Source organism: Diceros bicornis, chromosome 32 (assembly GCF_020826845.1).
Source record: "Diceros bicornis minor isolate mBicDic1 chromosome 32, mDicBic1.mat.cur, whole genome shotgun sequence".
NCBI classification, from domain to species: Eukaryota; Metazoa; Chordata; class Mammalia; order Perissodactyla; family Rhinocerotidae; genus Diceros; species Diceros bicornis.
This window is the reverse complement of record NC_080771.1, coordinates 27,326,455-27,348,820: the sequence shown is the minus strand read 5'-3', so window position 1 is coordinate 27,348,820 and position 22,366 is coordinate 27,326,455. Positions and strand designations below refer to the sequence as shown.

General features: G+C 49.4%; 2 protein-coding genes across 3 annotated transcripts; both read right to left on the bottom strand.

The window, feature by feature from the left end:
* Positions 1-600: 600 nt before the first annotated feature.
* SYCE1L (synaptonemal complex central element protein 1 like) lies at positions 601-13,212 on the bottom strand. The gene is made up of 11 exons (XM_058528324.1): positions 13,152-13,212; positions 7,977-8,039; positions 6,363-6,422; positions 6,103-6,177; positions 5,493-5,540; positions 5,176-5,230; positions 3,552-3,615; positions 2,598-2,667; positions 2,416-2,503; positions 2,102-2,186; positions 601-1,242 (listed from the first exon to the last, which is right to left on the bottom strand). The coding sequence occupies exons 1-11, from the start codon at positions 13,210-13,212 to the stop codon at positions 802-804; spliced, it is 1,110 nt and encodes a 369-aa protein (XP_058384307.1). The 3' UTR covers positions 601-801.
* Positions 10,810-22,153, bottom strand: MON1B (MON1 homolog B, secretory trafficking associated). Of its 2 annotated transcripts, none has more exons than XM_058528321.1 (6): positions 22,014-22,153; positions 21,442-21,599; positions 19,159-19,488; positions 17,767-18,586; positions 17,243-17,390; positions 10,810-14,594 (listed from the first exon to the last, which is right to left on the bottom strand). In XM_058528321.1, the coding sequence occupies exons 2-6, from the start codon at positions 21,587-21,589 to the stop codon at positions 14,385-14,387; spliced, it is 1,656 nt and encodes a 551-aa protein (XP_058384304.1). In that variant the 5' UTR covers positions 21,590-21,599; positions 22,014-22,153; the 3' UTR covers positions 10,810-14,384. The 2 variants fall into 2 exon arrangements, with proteins under 2 accessions (XP_058384304.1, XP_058384305.1); XM_058528322.1 differs by lacking the exon at positions 22,014-22,153 and adding an exon at positions 21,849-21,944.
* Positions 22,154-22,366: the final 213 nt, after the last annotated feature.

Below are 22,366 nucleotides of genomic sequence, written 5' to 3'. Positions count from 1 at the left end.
GAGTGAGGAGTTGGCTAGGTTTATAAGTTCTGCGCGGTTGGTATCACCATTTTGCAAATTTGGCAATTGAGTTTTGGAGACATTAAGCAATTTGCTGAGGTCACTCAGCCAGTGAGCAGGGAAGCCAGGATTTGAATCCTAGGAGGAAAATGTAAGTCAGCAGAATATCCAGGCTGTTCTCATTTGTCTGACACAGAGAGGATGATGAAGAAGATACTCAAGTTCCCTAAAGATCCCTGGAGGCTAGTCTAAGGCAGAGGGGCAGTGTCGGGGGGGAGGGGATTGGAACCCAGGCCTGCGGTCAGCTGGGCCTGGTGTGAGCCATGGGACAGGGATTAAAGCTTCCCGGGCCTCCTCTGTGGACTTGGGATAATAACAGAAACAATAGTGAGACCCAACACTTATTGTGGGCTGACTGTACACATTCACTGCCTCAATTTCCCTCATCTCTAGATTGGGAATAATAAGACTAGTAATGAGAATAATAAGTGATAGGTACCATTTACTGAGCATTTATTGCATAAAAATCTCTGTTCTAAGAGATACACGCACCTTGGTGTTCCTCATCTGCAGCCTGGGAATAATAATAATAATAATAATAATAATAATAATAATAATAAAAATGATAGGAACCATTTATGAGACACTTAGATTATAAACCGCTGTTAAGTGCCTCACACACCTCGGTCTCCCTCACTGATGGGTTGGGAAAAATAATGAATCATCATCATAGTAAGTGACAGTGAATATTTACTGAGGGTTTGCTGTGTGCCAGCTCCTATTCTCAGAAGACCACACTGATTAGACAGACAAGGCCCAACTCGACCAGGTCCCCAGCAATTCTCCAATATTATCTGCCCTCCCTCTTCGCCTCACTCTGCTCCACCACGCTGGCCTCTCCAGATGCCCCTCCAACACAACTAGGCTCAGTCCCACCTCACAGCCTTTGAGTGGCCACTCCCTCTGCAGGTGCATCCTTCCCCAGATACCCACATGGCTCACTCCCTCACCTGCCCCCTCACCTCCCTGCTCAGGCACCACGTCCACCATGAGACCTTCCCTGACCACGCTATTAAAAATCCAGGGCCTGCGATAGTGCCTGGTACCCGGCAGACAGGCAGCAAATGCTTGTTTAATCCATACCTGCTTAGTAGATGGTGGCACCTGGAATTGGGTCCTCCAGGCCAGCCCCTCGCGCAGCTGACAGACTTGAGGTCTGAGGAGACGCGGGGGAAGGGCATCCTACATAAGGACACAGCAGGACAAAGGCCCTCAGATGACACAGTGCTTGAAGAAGAGTGGGAAAGCAGCTGTGCAGCTAGAATCCAACATGTGAGGGGGAGCCCAGGTAGTGGGGCAGGTCGGAGGGGTCCAAGAGGTCAGCAGGGGTCTGCGGGGAATTCCGGACTCTGGGAGGCTGGGGTTTTACTCTGAACCACAGGAGACCAACAGGACCTCGCATAGGTTTTTAACACGTTCCCTCCGGCTCTTGTTGGTAAAAGAGATGGTTCAGGAACCCGAGATGAGGCCGTGGAGACGGAGTGGCCTTGACACCCATTCATTCATTGAGCCGCTCAGGAGCATTTATTGAGCTTCTGCGGGAGCCCACCAAGGGACTGGTGGAGGCCGGCCGAGGCCCCGCCCAGAGTGCCCTGGACCCCTCTCCTTCTCCCCGGTGTCCCCTCCTTCTCCCCTCACCACCCCTCGCCCCCGCCCTCCCCAAGGAGCTAGGGGCCCGCCCCATGACTCCTGGCGCACAGACTCAGCCTGGGAGGTGGAGGACGGTCCGCAATCATCGCCTTTATTTCTTGGCGGGCCTTGTAGGAAGGCGGGGATGGGGCGGGTCCTGCTGGCCTAGGAGAGCGTCAGGGCCAGCTCCCCGGCCGCTGCAAGCCGGCCTGCGGGAGCCGGGAGTCAGGCTGGGGGCGGGGAGCTGAGCGCCCCGGCGTCCGCCCACGCTGGCCCGCGGCCACCGGTGCCCTGTCCCCCTCCCACTGGCCCCCGCGGGCGCCCTGCCCCCACACACCCCTCTCAGAGGGCCTCCCGGGACACCCCCGCCCGCTCTGTCTGTGCCCGCCTCGCCTCCACCCCGGGTCCCTACCTCTCCCAGGCCGACCCCGCCCTCTGGGGTGCTCTGGGTTTGGGCGGGGACCTGCCCCCCGAGTTTCTCCAGCTCCTCTTCCAGCCTGCGGAGAAGGGGCAGAGGACAGTTGAGGAAGCAGAGAGCGAGTGTGGAGGGGACCGGAGGAAGCCACTAAGACCTGCGGACGCCAAAGGAGGCCGGTGTGGGGGAGAGCCCACCCGCCCCCGAGCCAGCCCTTCTGGGAGGGACACCGGGGGCGCTGCGGGGGGACGTCGGCCCACTGCCCTCCTCCCGGCCCCTTCTCCCTCCCTAGATCCCCTCTCCGCTCTCACTCGTCATGCACTGCTAGGGCGCCTTCGACCTCAGGCGGCGAGCGCAGCCGCCGCCCCACCTCCTTCAGCTTGGCCCGCGCCTGTTTCTCTGCGGGAGGCGGGGGGGGCGTCATGGGCGGGGCCAGGAGCTCCAGCGGCCAGGCCCCGCCCCCTCACCCCCCGACCGGGCGCTGGAGTCCCACCTTCAGTGAGCAGCTGCTGCTTGCTGCTCTGCAGCGCACGGATCTCCCAGGTCAGGCGCTGCTCCAGCATCTGCGAGGAAAGAGAGGAGCCGTGTCCGTCTGTCTGTCCTCCTGGCCCTCTCCTCCCTCGCGCTCTCGGGAAGTCCTTACCTGAATTAGGTCTTTCATTCATTCAGTCAACTATTTATTAACTGAATGTGCAGTTTCTGCTGTGACTGGGTGCTGATGGAGACACATTTCCCAATCGCTCCCCATGTCCCCGTTTACCATCTCTTCCCACTTTCCTCATCCCCTGCCCCCCACCCCCTTTGCTCTTCCTCAAATGCTCCAGGCACAGTTCAGCCTCAGGACCTTTGGCCTTTCCTTCTGCCAGAAACATTTGCACCCAGATCCCTGCATGGCTTCCTCCCTTGCTTCCTTCATGTCTGCATTCAGATGTCACCTGCTCAGAGAGGCCTTTCCCACTGACATTACATGATCTATCTACTTATTTTCTTGTTTAGAGTCTGGGTATGCCTTGCCTGCCCCCAACCATCCTGGGGACAGCACAGATTTGGCCCCTTTGGTTCCCCACTGCCTCCTCCTGACTGGAATGCTGCCAGATGCATCCAGTGATATTAGTTGAATGAAGGGATGCCCTGACCACTGCTTTTTCAGGGTTCCCATTTGCCACGGCAAGGTGAGCACTCTCTAGGTGAGCAGGAGGGAAGCAGGATCAGCGATGGCTACTGCAACAGTCTGGGCAATGGATGCCGGGTGTGGAGGGGGGATGGTGAGGGGTGGCCAGATTTAAGGTGAAAGCTGAAGGATTCAGTGGGCGGGCGAGAGGAAGAAAGGAGTCAGGACTATCCCATGGCATTGGGCCTGAGCAGTAGGTGGACCCCGGGCCAGTCAGAGGAGACACTGAGGCCAGGAGAGGAGGGGCTTTGGTTGGAGGCAATGAGGATGGCTCACATGGAACTCCCAGAGGTCCTTGTGCTGGTCCATCAAGTCCTCCAGCTGTTCTTCCACATGCAACCTAGGGGCCGACACCCAAGAAAGAGAGAACTGACACCCGCCTAGCCCGGTCTGGGGCTTCTGGTGCACAGGCCTTCAGATCTTTGCCTGCTGCTCCCTCTGCTAGGTGCCCCTTTATGGGCTTTATCCTCCAAGCCTTGGTTCCAGTAGCTCCTCTTCCAACAAAGTCTCCCTGATGCAAGCCCCACTCCCACTCCCCACCCAGAGCCAAACCAGGCCCTAGACCCAGGGTTACCCCAGTGGTTACCCCAGCTTCCTCTGTCTGTGACTCTCTGCGATCTGAGAGTTATGGAAAGAAAATTGCTCCGGGCACTCCTGCAACGCATGCTTCCTGGGAAGGGAAAGACCAAACCCTTGGTCATATTCTCTGAATGATCCCCACTCCCTCCTGCAGGAGTGGAGTCTGTTCATAACATTCATCATTCTCCTTTCTTCTGTTGATTGAATGTGGCCTCTGTTGAGACCATCACCCTGTCCCCCATTAAACCATGCCTTCCCAAGAAAACTTTGTGAGGGAGGACAGTAGTTTAGTTTCACAGACTCTAAAAGTCCCAGCTTGAAGTCTGGATCTGCTATTCCACTGTGACCCTGGACAAGTTACTTAAACTCTCTGGGTCTCAGTTTCCTCTTACGTAAAATGGTGGTAGTGGTGGGAGGGTGACATTAGCCCTTAACTCCTACAATTGTCATTGTGAGGATTAGGTTGATAAATGAACATAAACTGCTTATCAGACAATGTATGTGTGGTGTGGTTAAGCATACACACAGTTTAACTATCCATCATCAGGTTTTCCAACACAATTAAAATCATGGTGTACCAAGGTGTGAGACTTCTAGCCACAGGACTGTGTTAAGTAAAGGTTCAAAGGATGGAGAGATGGATGGGTAGATGGTTAGATGGACAGTTAATTGGATGGGTGAGTGGCTGGCTGAAGAGAAGATGGCTAGTTAGAGAAATGATGAGTGGAGGGATGATGGCTGGATGGAGAAATAAAGGAACGATTGCTGGAAGGATGGATAGATGTCTGGATGGATGGCTGGGTGAAGAAATGAGCAGTCAGATGAACAGATGACTGGAAAGATGAAGAGAGGATGAATGAATGATTATGGAAGATGATTAGGTGGAAGGCTGGAGAGATAATGTCTGGCTGGCTGGCTGGCTGAAGGGTTGGATAGTAGGATAGAAGTGTGGATGGATGGATGGGTGAGTGGGTGGATGGATGGGTAGATGGATGGGTGGGTAAATGAATGACTAAATTAGCAGACAGATAAACAAATGAATGGATGGCAGAAGAGCTGGAAAACCAATAGGGGAAGACAGAATAATACCAGTGGATGAAATTTGATAAAGAAACTAGCAATGAATGATTAAATGAGTGAGTTAATCTTAACACCACCACCTAATATCAGAGATGAGCAGGGAAGTCTCTTGTCTAGCTACTCCCTTTTATAGAAAGGGAAAATGAGGAGTGTGTGTCCAAGATGTATTTTCCCTAGCTCTTGCTTCCTCCTCCTTCAGGCTGGGGAATAAGGTGTAGAAGAGCTGGGCAGGACCTCCTACCTCTGAGCTTCACCTTCCTTGCTTTGGCAGTGCAGCTGGAGGATCCTCAGTGCCTCTGTGGGGAGAGGAGCCAAGGGTGCCCTGTGAGAGCTCTTGGAGAGTCAAGGTTGGGTGGAGGTAATGGGCCTCACATCAGATGGGGCATTGGAGGGCAGTGAGAGACTTTAGTGTTAACTCTGAGTCAGGTGGCAGCTAAGGCAGAGATCTGAGCAGAGGGGAAGCTCAGGTTCAGTGGGATTCCTCTGGCTGTTCTAGGGACTGTGGGCTTTTGTGGAGCGATGGGGTAGAATAATGAAGGCAGAGCAGCTGGTAAATACCTTGCTTTTTGCTCAAGACCTCCTCTAGGTGCACTTTCTCTCCATTCACTGGAAAACATAGTGACACTTTGAGCCTCCACGGGCATATCCTATGCCCCCATTGCAACTTCATGCAAATGGCATGCCCAAGGTCACACAGAGGGTATGGTACAGCCCCAGCGGAGGTGAGGAATCTTCTTGCCACCCTGCACCCATCTCCTCTGGGGACCATCCTGATCCAGCTTCTCCCCATCAGTGCCTACATTGCCAAAGGAGTGAAGACTCTGCAGAATGCACAAGGTTTATACTGAGGGGAGAAATGACTAGAAATAAATAAAAACACCATGTCAAGTGGAAATAAAGGCTGTGAAGAAACAAATCGAGTACGAGAGTAACAGTGACAGAGAGAAGGTGGTATTCCATTTTTAGATGGGACCATCAAGGTAAACCTGTTAGGGGGAAGCTTGAGCTGAGAGCTGAAAGATGACTTGAGATAGCAAGAGGCAATCTGCATGATGTAGGATACGAGCGTGGCAGGTGGAGAGAATAGCCCATGCGAAGACCCCAAGGTGTACACAGGAACATCAGCAGTGGTCGTGGATCTCTGGGTCCCTCTTTTGGTCTCACTTACATGAGTCCAATTCCCTGTGCAGGGCCTCCCAGAGAGCTTGGGCTTCTCCCAACTCCTCACTGGATTTCTTCTTTGCTGGGCCAAAGAAGGGAAGAAGACATTGTGTGAGTGCAGCCTCTGGGCGTGCTATTCTCTCGCAGACCATGACACTGCACACCCATCTTCAAACAACCTAGAGCAGACTGGATTTGGAGGAAGTGGAGGCATTCAGAGTCCAGGTCCTTCCTGGCCAGCTGGCCAGCCTAGGTCCCAGAGTTTACCTTGCTGAAGCTCATTAATCCGGTTAATTAGGTCTTCGATCTGTGGCTCCAGGCTTCCCTCTGCAGAAGGACAGCAAGATTGAGCCAGAGAAGACAGATGCCTGGTTGTCCAAGGCAGATGGAGGGGGTGGGTGTTGGCACTCTGTCTCTGCTGCTGTCCATCAGCATGCATTTATTGAGTGCCTGCTGTGTGCTGGGCATTGTAAGAGGCCCTTGCAGGGCTTGCATTCCGGGTGGGAGAGCTGGACATTGAAAAGGATCTATGATAGGAGCCCTGCAGTACTGTGGGGCTGGGGAGAGCGGAGGGGGAACCATGCCAGGCAGAGGGACAACAAGTCACCCCTGCAGTGGGAGTCAGTGAGGCATGGCCCAAAGTAATGGCTAAGGGGCTGGTGTGGCCGGTGTGACTCTGGTGAGCAAGTGGAGAGGAGGAGAAGGTGAGGTGGGGGAAGTGAGGGTGGTAGGTAACACAGGCCTCCTGGGACACTGTGGAGTCTTCTAGATGTAAATCTGAGTGTGGAGGAGCCAATGAAGACCTCCCGCCTGCCCCACCCTGTTAAAAGCCTAGCAGGGCAGGTTGTCACATCCATCTGTCTGACTCTGGTACTGGCCTCATTTAAATGGGAAAAATTCTGCTTTCATTCTGTGGGTGACAGCTTTCAAGTTCTCCAGAGATCACTGTCTCTTTAGAGAGCCTTCTCTAACTTCCCACCGCCCCAATTTCAGTGCTGTCTGAAGGTGCCTTCTTCCTTGTCCCTCTCTGGCTTCCAGGTCGGCAGCATGGAGTTGGGGCAGAAAGCATCCCCGCCCTTGCTGGGTCTCACTACCAACCCCTGACACTCAAGTTGATAAGCTCAAGCCCTTGATTTTCTGAGGCCACCAACTTGACCTCCAGTGACTTCTAGGAAAGTGGGTGCTTCAAAGGTGCTGACTATGACGTACAGATCCCTGGGGGTCTTTTCTTTACTGGAGATGGTCAGAATCACTCTGCATTTCCAGTCTTGCAATTTCTCTACCCAATTTTAGCCCAGGCAGCAGCCGCCATGCACTTCTGCAGGTGGCCGCAGGGCAGGAGGAGGCGGGGAGTTTCCTTTTGTTTGGAACAGATAAATGGATTGCAAAATTTAACCTGTGAAGGGGCTGGGGGGGTGGGGTCCAACCTCAAACCCAGCCAGCACTCTGCCACAACCCTGATGCAGGCTGGCCCCCAGGCCTCCTCAACAAGCAAAGCAAGGTGCAAAGCCATTTGCATTGCCATTTGCCATTTGTATATACAAAGGACGGGCAAAGAATACACACCCACGGATGTATTTAAAAATAAATCTCTGGAAAAATACTTAAGAATTAAAAAATAGTCACTGCTGGCCTTTGGGTGAGGGAAATGGATGGCTGGTGTGTGTGTGTGTGTGTGTGTGTGTGTGTGTCTGTTTAAGAGGGTAGGGTTTTCCATCCTCTTATACTGCTTGAAGTTTGAAGCTGTATTTTTGGTTCAAAGAATTAAATAGTCTAAGAGGGAGAAAGTGCAGTGGGATAATTTTCCAAGGTCGTGAGTTGAGGGGCTGGGTTTGCACCACATGCCTGACTCCAAACCTCAGACACAAGGAGACACGTGACCTTTCTGCAGCTTTTTCACCATTGCCAGCAGGTCTTCAGTCTTCTTCCAAGACTTGGTCTGCCCTGGGGAGATGAAAACCAGAATTAAAGGATCCAGAGAGAGTAAGAGGGACTGAGGAAAGGTCCAGGCCTACCTGGGAAGGAGGGAGAAAGTCCCAGTGGGTTCTGCAGACACCCCTGGCTGGAACCAAGGAGAGGCTGAAGGGCAGGTTTCCAGCCAGAGTAGAGACCCGGCAGGACCTGGTCCCTTGTCCCTGTGGTTTGTGGTGTGTGCTGGATGAATCAGGACCCTTAATGGTCAGCTTCTCCCTGAGATGTCAAAGCACCCCACAAACATCCCCTTACTGAAACTCAGGGATGAGTAAAGGGGATGCACTTTTGCTGCTGCTACTGCTGTTCAAAATCAGTATGAAGTTCTAACCAATTAACAGGGCAGAAAGATTTCACATGAATTTCTTTAATTATAGGCCACAATTTGCAAATTCTTAACGCACTGATGGATCTAGGAAATAGATATTAATGACTGCTAATATCAAAAAAAGACGACCAGATATCACGAGCCCCTGATGGAAGAACATAACACCACCTATGAAGGATTCTTGCCAACAACAAAAAGAATCTTATCAGGTTTCCATGTCTAAATACCAATTCAGGGGAGACACAACGGGCAAAGAAACATGTTAAATGACATCACGGGGGTGCCATCAGCATCACCCAGACTCTGGGAAACTCCACAGGACAATCTTGTGTCTTCAACAAATAAGTTGCAAAGAAGAAACAGAGAGAGAGGGGAGATAAAAGAGACAAGAGACGTACATCAATCGATTGTAATGAATAGACCTTAAAAAAATTTGGATCCTGATTCAAGCACACTTTTCATCACATATACTTCTAAATATTTTTAACATGAGCCTGTGTTACTTTTAAAATTATTTGTATAATTTGACAATGTATACTGGCAATCTTTTTATTCTTTTTAGTGGCTGCATAGTGGTCTGCTGAATGGATATACCATAATTTAAAAGCAGTCCCCTACTGACGTATATTTAGGTTGTTTCCCCACAATGCCACAGGGATCATCTTGATTAGTTTTCTCAGGCTGCTGTAACAAAGTATCACAAACTGGGGCTTCCTTTTGTGCATGTCTCTGTCCTCACTTTGCATTCTCTCAGTCTATCTCTGTGTCCAAATTTCCCTCTTTTTATAAGGACACCAGTCATCGGATTAGGGCCCATCTTAATGACCTCATCTTAACTAGTTATATCTACAAAGACCCTATTTCCAAATGAGGTGCATTTTGAGGTTCTGGTGGACATGAATTTGCAGGGGACAAAATTCAACCCAGTACACCATCCTTGTACATTCTTCTTTGTGCACACATGGGAGTGTATTACTGGATAAATTCTCAGAAGGCTATCTGCTGGATCAAAAGGCATGTATATTATTAAATCTGACTATTATTAAGAAATTGCCCTCTAGCTGTTTCAGGCAGGCCTGAACAGTATGATTCCTTCCCCATAATCTTACCAGCCAAGTATGTTTTCAATCTTTTTCATTTTTGCCAATTTCATAGGCAAAAACAGTATTTCATTTCAAACTTTCTGGTAGTAAATATAGAAACCTACTCAAGTCCTCTAGATCAGCAATTCCACTTCTAGGAATCTATCTTAAAGGAAATAATTAAGGATTGTGAGCAAGATGTTCATTTTGTAATCTTAAACGACAGAAGCGACCTAAAGATACCTTAGTTGATTATAGCACATTCATAAGATAAAATTCTTTGCAGCCATTAAAAATCATGTTGTAAATCAGGGATTCTTACCATGAGCTTATTAAATTTTGTTGAAATGTTTGGAGGTATGGTCACTTTCTTTACACCTTTTTGTCTTGCCTGAAATCTTTTACAAATTAGTATGCATTAATTTAATTTTGCATTTGAAGTTTTTAATTGCTTAATAAACAAAGGCAGAAGAACATGGAGTAAAAAGTAAAAGTCTCCCCTCACCAACAGCCCCTTCTCCAAGTCACGCCCCTTCCCAGAAGTAACCACTGCCAACAGCTTGGTGACGATACTCGGATCTTTTAGTAAAATGTATTTCATGTATTGCTTTTTTACTTTCTTATCCAAGTAACATTCTAAAAACATTCAAACACTACAGAAATATGTGAAGTTAAAAATGAAACTTCCCCTTCTCTCCTTGGCCCCAAATCTAACTGCCTTTCTCTGATATAATCACTGTTCATAGGTGGGCATATCTCCTTTTTAGACTTTAAAATTTTTTTAAATACTCTTAATATTTAGAAATTAAGCCAAAAAATTAAAGCTCCTCTAATAATAAGGGGAGGTGTTTGTGATTATTTGTTTTCTTTGTCAGTATTTTGAAATATTAAATATTATGAAAATTTCCATATGCACACAAAAGTAGACAGGATACCATGATGAACTCTGATTTACTCATCACCCAGATCTGAAGATCATTAATATTCACCCATATTTTCAAGCAGACCCCAGGATTCATGACATTTCATTACTTCACTAAGAGTCTCAACTTCTTGAGGACATTTTCTTAGATGACTCCAATCCTACAATCACACCGACAAGACTAACAATCATCACTAGTCATTGGATCATTACTATCATCCAATACCCAGAAGACATGTGATTTCCCCCGATTGTCCCCATATGTCCTTGACAGCTAGCTTTTGCAACCATTTCTGTGAAAGCTCTGTGTTTTTCCTCCCCACAGCATTTCTAGTCTCAGTCATGGAGTAAGATCATGGGTGATCAGTAAATCTTTTAAATAATCCAACATTTGATAAAATTAAAAAAAAAAAATCTTGTAGAGCATGAGCCCCCTTTTAGAACATTTTATTTTGAAATAATTTCAGATATAGATAAAAGTCGTAGAAACAGACCACAGTGCTCCTATTTGCCCTGTATCACAGTTCCCATTTGTGAGCGTTTCTGTACCATAAATTGCAGGCATCATGGCCCATTATTCCTTAGTAGTCCAGTGTATATTTCTGATATACAAAGGGACTCTACCAGGTAACCGCAGTATAACCATCAAAACCGGGATGTTAATATTTATCAATATTAATATATGATCCTCGAATGCCATTCAAATTTTTCTATTTTAACATTATATAGTACTACTTACACTTTCCTAAAAAACAAAACAAAAGTCACAAAAATGTCTCTACTTCTGCCCAGCCCCCCAAATCCAAGTCCCTTGTTGACAGTCATCGGTTAGGTCTTTAGCCTTCAGACATTTTTCTGTGCAACATACACAGGGCTGTAGTTGACACTGCCCTTCCTTTTTTTTTTTTAATCCCAACTTGCTTTACTCTCATAAAAATATGATCTCTTTTGGAGCTCATTCTACGTCAGAAAATCATGAGCTTACCCTTTCAAAAATTAATTTTTAATTATTTTAAATTAAATTGGAGGTTAATTATTTTTTCTGTCACTTAAAAATAAAGTTCACCACATGAGCATTCCACAATATGCATGGATATACCTAAATTTAGCCATTTCTGTGATTGCTTCTTGTGTTTTGCTTCCACCAACAACGCTCCAAAGACCCTTCCTGGTCCACACACCTGTGTAGTCTCCTGATTACCAAGCATGGTGACTAAAGATATGGAACAGCATTTTATTCATTTTTTATTTTTACTTATTTTTTTAAATTTTTATTTATTTATTTTTCCCCCAAAGCCCCAGTAGATAGTTGTATGTCATAGTTGCACATCCTTCTAGTTGCTGTTATGTGGGACACGGCCTCAGCATGGCCAGAGAAGCGGTGTCAGTGCGCGCCCGGGATCCGAACCCGGGCCGCCAGCAGCAGAGCGCGTGCACTTAACCGCTAAGCCACGGGGCTGGCCCTGGAACAGCATTTTAGATGCTAAAAATATTCTGCCTCCAGCAAAGCCTTTACTGGTCAGTTCTCCCAGGGTGGCAAGAGATAGCCTTGTTCCCCACAAAGTAATCAATACTAAATATTATTCCTCCCTTTATAAAGACAATTTGATGGGCTAGAAATGGTAACTTGATATGCTTTAAAATTTTCTCCATTGCTGGTGAAGTTAATAACTTCAATTTTGACGAATTTGAAAGATTGATACTACCATAGTTTTTTAGCAGTGGCAGCTATAGTAAGTGCTTAATAAATGAGATCTATTTGCATCTATCTTATTTCTGTCTGTCCTTGGTTGAAAGCTGGCATTCAACGTGTGGCCGTAATCTAAGAGAGCTCTCAAAGTTATTCCATTATTCATACAGTAAAAAAAAAATTATTGAGCACCCCCTATATGCCAAGAAGGCATTATTTTAGGTGCTGGGGAAACAGCAGTAAATAGTTCCCATGGAGCTCACATCCTAGGACAGACAATAAACAAGTAAATCATCATTATTATTGTTGATGTCTGCAAATATAGGTCTGGAAAGATGCCATCCAACAGGTTTAATAATACAGCAGTTGAAAGAGTGTGCAGGAAGAGGGGTTAGAGATTGAAGAAAGGAGGGCAGAAAGTTGACAACTGATGAAACAGAGTGATGGGGACATGGGCGTTCATCATGCTATTTTCTGTTCTTTGCTACATGTTGAAAATTTCTATAATTAACAAAAATGCTAGTGGCATAGTAGTGGCTCGTTGTCTTGGAACATTTTCTTCTTTTGGCTAGACTGCACTTTCCAACTGTCTTTAGGACAATTCTTTTTCCTCTCTCTAAGGGGTGGGGTGTCATTATCCACAAAATGCCCTGGAGAAAAGAAGCTGTCTGCGGAAGCGGCCATTACCAATTAAGATTAAAGAATCCATGCAAAGTGTGGTATGGGCTGGGTGTGAAATGATTATATTGGGGGATGACTGTTCATTTTCTTAGATATGGCGGCAGCAGGGTGATTTTTGTAAGAACATCCACCCCCTTTAACCGTTTGAAGAAATGCATACTGAAGTATTGAGTCTATCGTGTACTTTAAAATACTTAAGCAATATATCCAATACAGTTGACAAGAGTTAATCTAGATGATGAGAATATGTATGTTATTTATCTCCAGTATTTTCTTTTACCCTTTTTTTTTTTAGCACTGCTATCAATATTTCATTACTGTAATGGGAGGAAAGACTCCCTCCCTTCCGCCCTGGCGGGAGAGGCCCGCATGCCCTCGCTACCTTCAGCGTCCTCCACGACTTCCGGCGGCTCCACCTTCAAAGACTTCAACTTTCCTGCCATTTTCCAACGCGGGGCTTGCGCGCGTGCGCCGTGGAACACGATTGGTTTAAAAAAAAACACTCGAGGGTGAAAGGCCCTGCAGTGCGCATGCGTGCAGTGCGCGTTTACCCATCAGTTGACCAGGAAGAGGAGCAACGGGGTCTCAGGTCCCGGCAGGCGGAGGGCCCCGAGCCCTTGATCGGCAGTGCGCATGCGTACACCACGAGACAAAAACGAGGGCAGAATTACTGATGTCGGTCGGTTGGAGAGTGGGTGTTGTGCGAATCCACACATACTCTAGAGAGGTCTTTCCCTCTCCAGGTTGCCTGTGTTGTGCAGGCTGTGCAGGGCTGGGACAAATGTGCACGTGCTCTGCGGTGGTAAACAAGAGTTTGAGTCCCTTTTCATTCACAAATCCTCACTGAACAGCCTATGAGAGGTCATCTCCATTTCACGCGGATGAGTACGATGAGCCTAGAAGCCAAGTGTACCTCCTGTGTAAAAATTCTGGATCTTAGCCACCGTGTGAGGTCAGGGGCTTTGCCCTGGGTTACACAGCAGGTAGACCCTGGAGGCCACCTTCTCATTAATATTAGCAGCAGGCAACATTGATGGGGGTATTTTTGACAGAATAAAGATGAAGTACATGAAGGGCAAAGGAGTGTCCCTGTGGGGGTTGGTTTTAGACCTTTCGTGTAAAGTTTTTCTTTAAAATATCCTCAGGCCAGTTCCAGGCACAGGATGGCCCTGCATTCCCAATTCCAGAATCCCCGTGGGCCCCCAGAGAGACCTTGGCTAGTTCTGGACACTCAGGGCTGAGATCCCATCGAGGAGGCAGACTCCCCATGCAGGACAGGTGTGGTGCCCAGGACTGGAGGGGGCAACCCCTGGCAGAGGCTTGAACATCATCCAAGTGGAGGAGGTGAGGCAGAGGGAGGGGAAGCGGGAGGCCTAAGGATTTCCCCAGAGGTGGAGCTGCATGAGGGGGCTGGGGAAGCAGCCTGCTCACCTGTGTGCAATCATGTTGCCACCCATTTCTCATTTCTGGGCAGGCCCTCAGATCTTGCCCCTTTGTCCAGGGAGACAGGCACCAGCCACAGACACCACCAACCTCCCATCCCTGCCCCATTTCTAGGGTGGAGACAGAAGGTAAAAGCCAAAGGTGGTCCCTCCCAATCTGGGAGCTCTGCCTCTCAAGGTGCAGTGAACAAGCCATTATGGGAAGCGTGGTCCGTGGAGGCAGCTGGGGCTGCTGGGGGTGTGGAGTACTTGGGTGGGTAACGAATGAAGAGTCGATCCTCTTCTTTCTTCACCCAGCGCAGGAGTTTGGTCACTACCAAGATGGCACCTGCCTTGGTCACCAAGGGGCTGAGGCAGGTATAGAGCTCAAATTTGGAGGTCACCTGTGGGTTTGAGAGGAGACAGTCAGCTGGACTGGAGCTGCCCATGCCCAATCCTGTCCCCTCACCATAGCCTCATGCCTGTCTCCTGTTGGGAAGATGCACTGGCAACAGCTCCCACCTGGTGCTGCCTGGTCACTGTGCTAAAGCAGGTAAGCTGACATTATTGTGTCATGGGTGGGCCTGGGGTTCTCACTTTGGCCAAAGGATCAGCTAGATCTAGTGGCTTCAATTTGGTGATCCTTGCTGTATGTGTGTGTGTGTATACTCTCTGGACCTCAGTTTGCTCATCTGTAGACTGGGTATAACAATAATTCTTAACATTTAATGAGCAATTGTGGTCTACAAGGGCCTCTTCTAAGCTCCACACACCTATGTTTTCATCTTCTGTAGCCTGGACATAATATGAGGATTAATTCAATTTAATCCTCACACCAACCTGAGAGATTTAACCTGACCAGGTCACCACACCTTTCCGCACCACCTCTCACTGCTCTCCCCCTCGTTCCCTCTGTTCCAGCCACTCTAGCCTCTCCCTTCTGTTCCTCAAACATAACCAGGCTCAGTCCCACCTCACAGCATTTGCAGAGTCCTTTCCCTCTACCAGGTGTACTCTTCCTCCACATGGTCCACTACCTCCCCTCCCACTTAGATGCCACCTCCTCACTGAGGCATCCCGTGACCACCCAATTTAAAATGCTGGGCCTAGTGTATCTTGATTTTGAAATACCATTCTCCACTAAAAGGTACAAGGGCTCCTTGGACAGGTGGCTGATTTCAGGACTAGCACAGAGAAAGTACAAGATGAGCTTGGAATGTCTTATGCCAGAAAGTAAGAAGCGCTCAAGCAGTGATGGGGACATGTCAAAAAGCCACAGGGGCCAGCGTGGTGAAATCACAGTTCCCACTGGCTAAACCAGAGACAACTGGAGCATAAAAGTAAATGACAGAAAAGGCTTTTAGCCCACTGAATTAAAGAAAAATCCATGAGACCATACTGATATAAAATTAAAAATTCAACAAACAAATAGGAGGAGGAAAAGTTCTTCCATTTAGTAGAATCACAACCAATAAATGTGGAAGGAATGATGGAGTTAGAAAAATCACCATCTGGTGAACACCAGAGTAATAACGGCTGAAGGCAAGAATCATTAATGGATAGTAAAATTAGTGGATGAAAGGGGCTTGCCCAGTGGCATAATGGTTACATTCGCGTGCTCCACTTCAGTGGCCCGGGGTTCATGGGTTCCCGGGCACGGACCTGTGCACCGCTTATCGAGCCATGCTGTGGTGGCGTCCCATATAAAGTAGAGGAAGACGGGCACAGATGTTAGCCCAGGGCCAGTCTTCCTCAGCAAAAAGAGGAGGATTGGCAACAGATGTTAGCTCAGGGCTGATCTTCCTCACCAAAAAAAATTAGTGGATGAAAGTATGATGAAAAATAGGACACTGACGTAATCACCACAAGATATCTACTAATTACAAAGGGGGACAATACTAACTTTACAGTGGAGAAATCGGACAGACACCACTTTAAGTGATCAAAGATAACAGCATCAACAGTGGGGCAAACTGACATTGTGGGCCTCCTGACATGAGGCAGAGAAGGGCACATCACTTCTGTGATATTCTTGCCAAAAATGCATGACCTCAATTTAGTCATGATAAAATATTAGAAAAACCCAAGTTGAGGGACATTCTACAAACTAACTGGCTGGTATTCTTTAAAAGTGCCAAGGTCACGAAAGACAAAAAAGACTGAGGAATAGTTCCAGGATAAAGACTAAGGAGACACAATAAATAAATCCAACATGCGATCCCAGACTGGATTTTGACCAGTAAAGAGGTCAGGTAGGACAACTGGTGAAATCTGAATGAAGTCTGTGGATTAGATGTTATTGTACTGATATTAATTTCCTGATTTTGATAAGTTCCTGTGGTTATGTTAACATCTGGAGAAACTAGGTGAAGGACCTATTTATAGTAATTCTTTCCAGTATTTTGCAACTTCTTTGTAGGTCTAAAATTGCTTGAAAATGAAAGTTAAGTAAAAAATTTTAAATAAAATCCTCAGCCTAGAACGATGCCTGATACACAATAGGTGTGCAATAAATGATTTAATAAATGTGTGCTAAATGGCAGAGCCTGCGGGAAGGTGCTGTTTCCAATGGGGTCATCTTGACCAAACTTCCTGAAGAGCTGACCTTTAATAGACCAGTAGGACAGGAGCCCTGAAGAGACCTAGGGAAGGATACCCCAGGAAGAAGGCACAGCGGGACCAAGCCTGTAGTGTTCAAGGAGTGCTGGGGACTCAGGAGTCCAAACTGAGCTGGTGCCTGCAGACACACAGGCGGGGCTCATGGGAAATCAGCAGGCACAGTGATAGCTGTTAACAGAGCCTCTTGCAAGTTCAAGACACCGTACTGGTTGCTAATGGGGGAATAGCAACAGAATGATGGGGCTAATGGAGAGTTGTAGACACTGTGATTGATCCTCAGGGGTTTCCAAGACACATGTGTAATGGCAGGGACAAGTGTTGGAGGCAAAGGCGTGAGTGCTTGATGGAGGCTATTATGGCCAGAGGGCATACAGTGGAGGGAAAGGAGGCTTGAAGTGGGGAATTAACTCCTGGAGAGCCCTACCCGACTCACCCAGGCCAGCAGCGTCTCCTTCTCAGCCACGTGATAAATGAGGCGCAGGGGCCGGGAAGTGCTGTGGAGGCGCGCGTGCAGGCGGTGGTACAGGTCCGACAGGCGCTGCCGCTCCTCCTCTCTGCTGTACGGGGCCTCTAGCTCAGGGCTGCAGTGATGGAGGAAGGCGGGGGACAAGGTCAGTCTAGGGCTTTCCCGGCTGGCCCATCTTTCCTCAGTCAAGGGAGTTCAATTAAGTCAGGGAGCTGAGCCTCCCCCCTTAGACTGGAGGATTCTCAGTGGCTACAGGCCCAGCTTCCCCATCAAATTAGGGGATTCCTTGAGTACTGGGGCCCGCTTCTGCATTAGAATAAGGGATCCCTTGAGATTGGTGGTTGAGCCTCCCACATCGGACAGAGCCCCATTCTATTCCATCTTTCTAGAGCATGGCTGGCTCTCTCTCCCGTCAGGTCTACCGAGATGCTGAGCCTTCCAGTTAGATAAGCCTTCCCACCTGGCCAATTGCCCATAGGGTCAGGGCCCACCTGGTAAACTGGGGCAGCTGGCGGTGATGGTCAGGGATGTCGAGCGGCTTATAGAGGAAGTGCCGGAGGCCGGGTGCCCCCACAGCCTGCACACTGTAGGCAGGGGCATTGGCTGAGGGGGCATTAGAGAAGCCGGCAGCCTCCCGAAGGGCACGCATGGCACCGAGGGTGTGCATGCCGTCTTCAACCAGGCGCCGGCAGGTGGCCATGTCATGGAAGGCCTCAGGGTCGGTGCCAAGCAGCAGCAGGCAGACAGGCATGGCATTCAGGCGGGCCACGTAGGCGTAGAAGAAACCATCGGGGTTGAAGCGGGGCAGGCACACAGGTGCCCAAGCTTCTCCTGCTGCAAAGGCCGGGGCGCCCACCCAGTCGAGCAGCAACTGCAGGTCAGCTGGGTCCAGCCGGCACTCGGCCAGCACAGTCCGCTCCTGGGCTGCTGTCACCAGTCGACCGCCAACCGCCAGCACTGACAGTGCCAGGCCGGGTGCTGTGCACCGTCGTAGCAGCGCACCCAGCGCTTCCCGCAGCGGGCGAGCGAGGGGCACACAGCGCACGGCGCCCAGGAGCAGGGCACCTGGGTCCCGCTCCACACTGTCCAGAAGCCGGTCTAGCGTGCGCTCCGAGCCGGCCAGGAGGCGGCGGAGGTCATAGTTCTGCTTGCGTGCGAAGATGCGGGCCACGCTTGCGCGCGTCAGCGTGCTCACGATCTGTGCGTGCACAGCTAGCAGCTCCCCCCGCAGCTGGGATGCTGACTGAGGAGTCCTTGACACGGCCACCAGCAGCAGGGGGCCCTGCTGTAGGAACACCAGCTTGTGGTCCTCTGGGGGAGGGAAGGGATGGGGCAGGGGGTAGAGATGGGTCAGTGGTGACCGGAGGGAGTCAGGTGGGGCTCTTCCGCCCTTTCCCCCAACACATGCATCCCTGGGCTGAGCTCACACGGTTGGTCTATGGACACTTGGACTAGGGCAATGACAAGCTGGGAGAGTTTGGACATTTGTAGAGATGTGATGGGATGGTCAAGGGATCAGGTTAGACACACAGCATGGGGCAGAGGAAGATGGAGCAAGGACTGACAAGAGAGACAGAAAGAAACTCAGCCACACAGCCCCCAAAGTCACGCTTTGAGATAAACAAGAAAGTATCCATCCAGTCACTTAAGATTCCAGTAAGTTAATCGCCCAGAACCAAGCAGGCCAGACAGACAGATGCACCCTGCTGACAGACAGATGCACCCTGCTGACAGACAGATGCCTGGCTAGCCATTCACACACACTGACTCACCTCTGACTGGCTGGATAGCCCCCAGGCAGCCAGCCAGACAGACCTACAGCCAGTCAGCCAGCCATATTCCCAGTCACCATCCCCTGTCCTGCCTCGTGCCCCTTTGCTCACCAGCATATATGGCGCGGATGGCGTCTCCCGCACTCTGCACGAAGGACACGAGGGCTGTCATCACACCCATGGTAGTTGATAGTGCCTCCACACTCCCGTACCTCGAGTAGATGGGCTTGCCTGCCTCGCTCAGCACAAACACGTGCTTCCGCTTGCTGCGCCAGTCCTCGTCACTGGGGTCCCCGCCCTGGCCCCCAGAGCCACTCTCAGGGCCACCCATGGGACTATTCTCAGAGGCTGCAGGACCCCAGAGCCCACAGGTGCATGATGGGGCCTCTGACTGCGGCAGTGGTGACAGCAGGCTGGGTGGCTGGTCTTTGGTCTCCAATCCTGAAAGGGAACCCCTGTTGGGTCATCTGCCTGTGGACTTTCACTAAGTCCATCTGCCCAAGGACCCACTAAATTCCTACCAGCCCCCCAATGACCCCTGATGCAGACACAGACCTCCAGGGTGTCTCCTCTGCCCCTCAATGATGTCCATGCTTCCCCTAAAACCACAATAATCCAATCTCTCATTGTCATTATTGAACCCCCTATATCCCTAGAGACCAATTATACTCCTTTCAATAAGGGCCATTCCGAAGTCTTCAAAGCACCCCATTGCCTCTGAATGACTAGTAATATATTCATTTTCAATAAGCCCCCATTAATAGCTCTGACCCCTTGTTTATTCTCCTGATATCTACTCACCCCTCAATGGACACCATTATATCTACCAATATTTGGATCTTTAATGCCCCCCTCCCACCCTAATCCCTTATTTATTCTCATTGATGTCCACTGATCCCTAATGACCCCATTGACTCTCCTGGTCACCCATTTACATTCTTGGTGATGACCACTAATTCTCCCAATGACACCCATGAATATACACTAACACCCAGATCTTCGGGACTCCCCTAACCTCCTCTTTACTCCCACTGCTGTTCACTAACATTCCAATGACTCCACATTAACATCACTAATACCTGGGTTTTCAATGACTTTTAATGACTCTTCTGACCCACAATCTATTCTACTCCATGTCCACTCCATCCCCACCATGACCACCATTAACCTCCACTAACATCCAAGACTTCCAATGACCTCGACTTTATTGCAGTCTGCCTTTTCCCCAATGACCACTATTAATCTGCACTAACACCCAGGACTTCAGGGATCTCCACTGACTCCCCTAACCCGCCTTGTTCTCATTAATATCCATTCTCTTCCCTACAATAACCACCATTTTATACACCAACACACAGGACTTTAATAATGACCTACACTGCCCTTCCCCATAACCATCAATAACAATCACCAATGAAACCCACAACTTCATTGTCCCCTGACACCCCTCCCATTTATTCCAGTTGATGTCCACTGATCTCCCAATAACAACCATTATTATCCATTGGCAACTGTGTCTCAACAATTTTCCCATAGAATCTCAATGACCTCGTATTCCCTCATTCTCTCATTGACATTCACTGACCACCCCCCCCATGCCCCCAATTGCCAATTATCTCCTCCCAATACCTACCATTACTTGCCAATAATTCCCAAGTTCTCAAAGACCTCCCCTCCACCACTATTTATTCTCTGTGATGTCTACTAATCCTTCCTAATGACCCCATTAACACCCACTCGTTTCACAATGGTCAATGAGCTCTGATTCCCCAATGAATCCCATTGATTCTCCACCAAATACCTTCACACATCCACCTGGGTCTTCAAAGACCCTTCTACTGGTCCTCTGACTTCTCCAAATAACCTTCTTGATGTCCACTGCCTCCCCACCAAGGATCACCATTAACATCCACTAACATCTGGTTCCTTAAAGACTCCCTCCAACAACTCACCATTAACTCCTCAATGATGTAAATAGTCTGAGTGCCCATTGGCCCCCAATGACCCCCTTTCCCACCTCAATGATTTAAATAACACTCTAGCCCCAAAGACATTGACTTCTAAATAGTCCCCCTTTGATCCTATTAACTTTCTTTTGGTCATTCATTGGCCTAAACATTCTAAATCCCCAATGCCCCTCTTTGACCCAAACTTGCCCCTTTTTGATTCCTCAAAGATCTAAACTCACAGCAAGTCCCCAGTGAACATCCATTGACACCCACTGATTTCCTTTTCATTCCTCAATGATTTAAACTAAACCGTGAGTCCACAATGACCTCCTACTGATTCCGCTATGATTTAAGCTACTTCCTGAGTCCCCAAAGACTCCTCACTGGTCCCCCACTGACATCCCCTAGGGATTCCATCCAAGACCCTAGTGAGGGGAAGACATACCTGTTTCCTCCAGGCCCTCGTCTTCAGGATCCGGCGGGCCCTTGTGAACACTTCCACCGTCTCCAGCTTCCTCACTGGGGAACCGCGTATCCTCCGCGTCCTCCGCGTCCCCGGGGGCTGGGGCAGCAGTGTCTCCTCCGGCCTCCATCTGCACATCCCTGCGGGGGAGGGGAATTGAGATTGACAGGCAGAAAAAGAAACTTCTTTAAAGCCTCTCCTGAGCCTGGCCCCTTGGACACACTTCTAGTGCTCGTTTCCCCTCGGGTTTCAACACGACGAGACATTCAAACACATGACCAAATACTTGCACCCTCCAACACATTCCGAAAAGGGAGGCTCTGCTGAGCCTCGGGAAATAAAGGTACATAAACACGTGTTTTAACCCCGTATCTCAATTGGCCAGGTACCATTACTTTCCGTAGCCCCGGCAGCATCACACTTCCGGGTGCAGCTGCTGTCTTGCCGCACTTCCGGGTGCGAAGCCCCTCTGAAGACACTTCCGGTTGCAGAGCTTTATCGACTCCCCGCGGCGCCCGACTCCTCCCTCCTCCCGCCCGCCGGTGTTCCCTCACCGTTGAGATGGCGCGCGCCACTCCCAGATCTACGTCGGGCCTGGCTGGGAACCCAGTGAGCCCCCTCTGGACTCCTTCCCACCGCCCTGGCTCGCTCGGCTAACGGAGGCCGGCCGGGCCCACGTCTTGTTCTGAAGGCTGTCGGCGTGAGGGGGGCGCGGCTCAAGTTCAGCCAATCCGGAGTATGGAGGGAGGCCCTGCCTCCCTTATGGCCCAATCAAGAGAAGCCGGCTCCTTACGTCATGATAGGTACCCGTGCCCGACCAATAGACGTGCTCCCCCAAACTGAGATACCTTCACCCTCTCTTATCCACCAGGAAAGGCGGGGGGATGAAAGGGGAGTGGAGAAGAGT

Coding starts and splice junctions, on each gene's coding strand:
- SYCE1L (XM_058528324.1), bottom strand. CDS start 13,212: ATGGCAGGAAAGTTGAAGTCTTTGAAGGTGGAGCCGCCGGAAGTCGTG. Junction 6,178..6,362: donor GATTAATGAGCTTCAGCAAG/GTAAACTCTGGG, acceptor TCTTTGGCCCAG/CAAAGAAGAAATCCAGTGAG. Junction 1,243..2,101: donor GCGGGGTCGGCCTGGGAGAG/GTAGGGACCCGG, acceptor GTCCTTATGTAG/GATGCCCTTCCCCCGCGTCT.
- MON1B (XM_058528321.1), bottom strand. CDS start 21,589: ATGGAGGCCGGAGGAGACACTGCTGCCCCAGCCCCCGGGGACGCGGAG. Junction 17,391..17,766: donor CAGCTGCCCCAGTTTACCAG/GTGGGCCCTGAC, acceptor CCATCACTGCAG/CCCTGAGCTAGAGGCCCCGT. Junction 14,595..17,242: donor AGGAGACGCTGCTGGCCTGG/GTGAGTCGGGTA, acceptor TCAAACCCACAG/GTGACCTCCAAATTTGAGCT.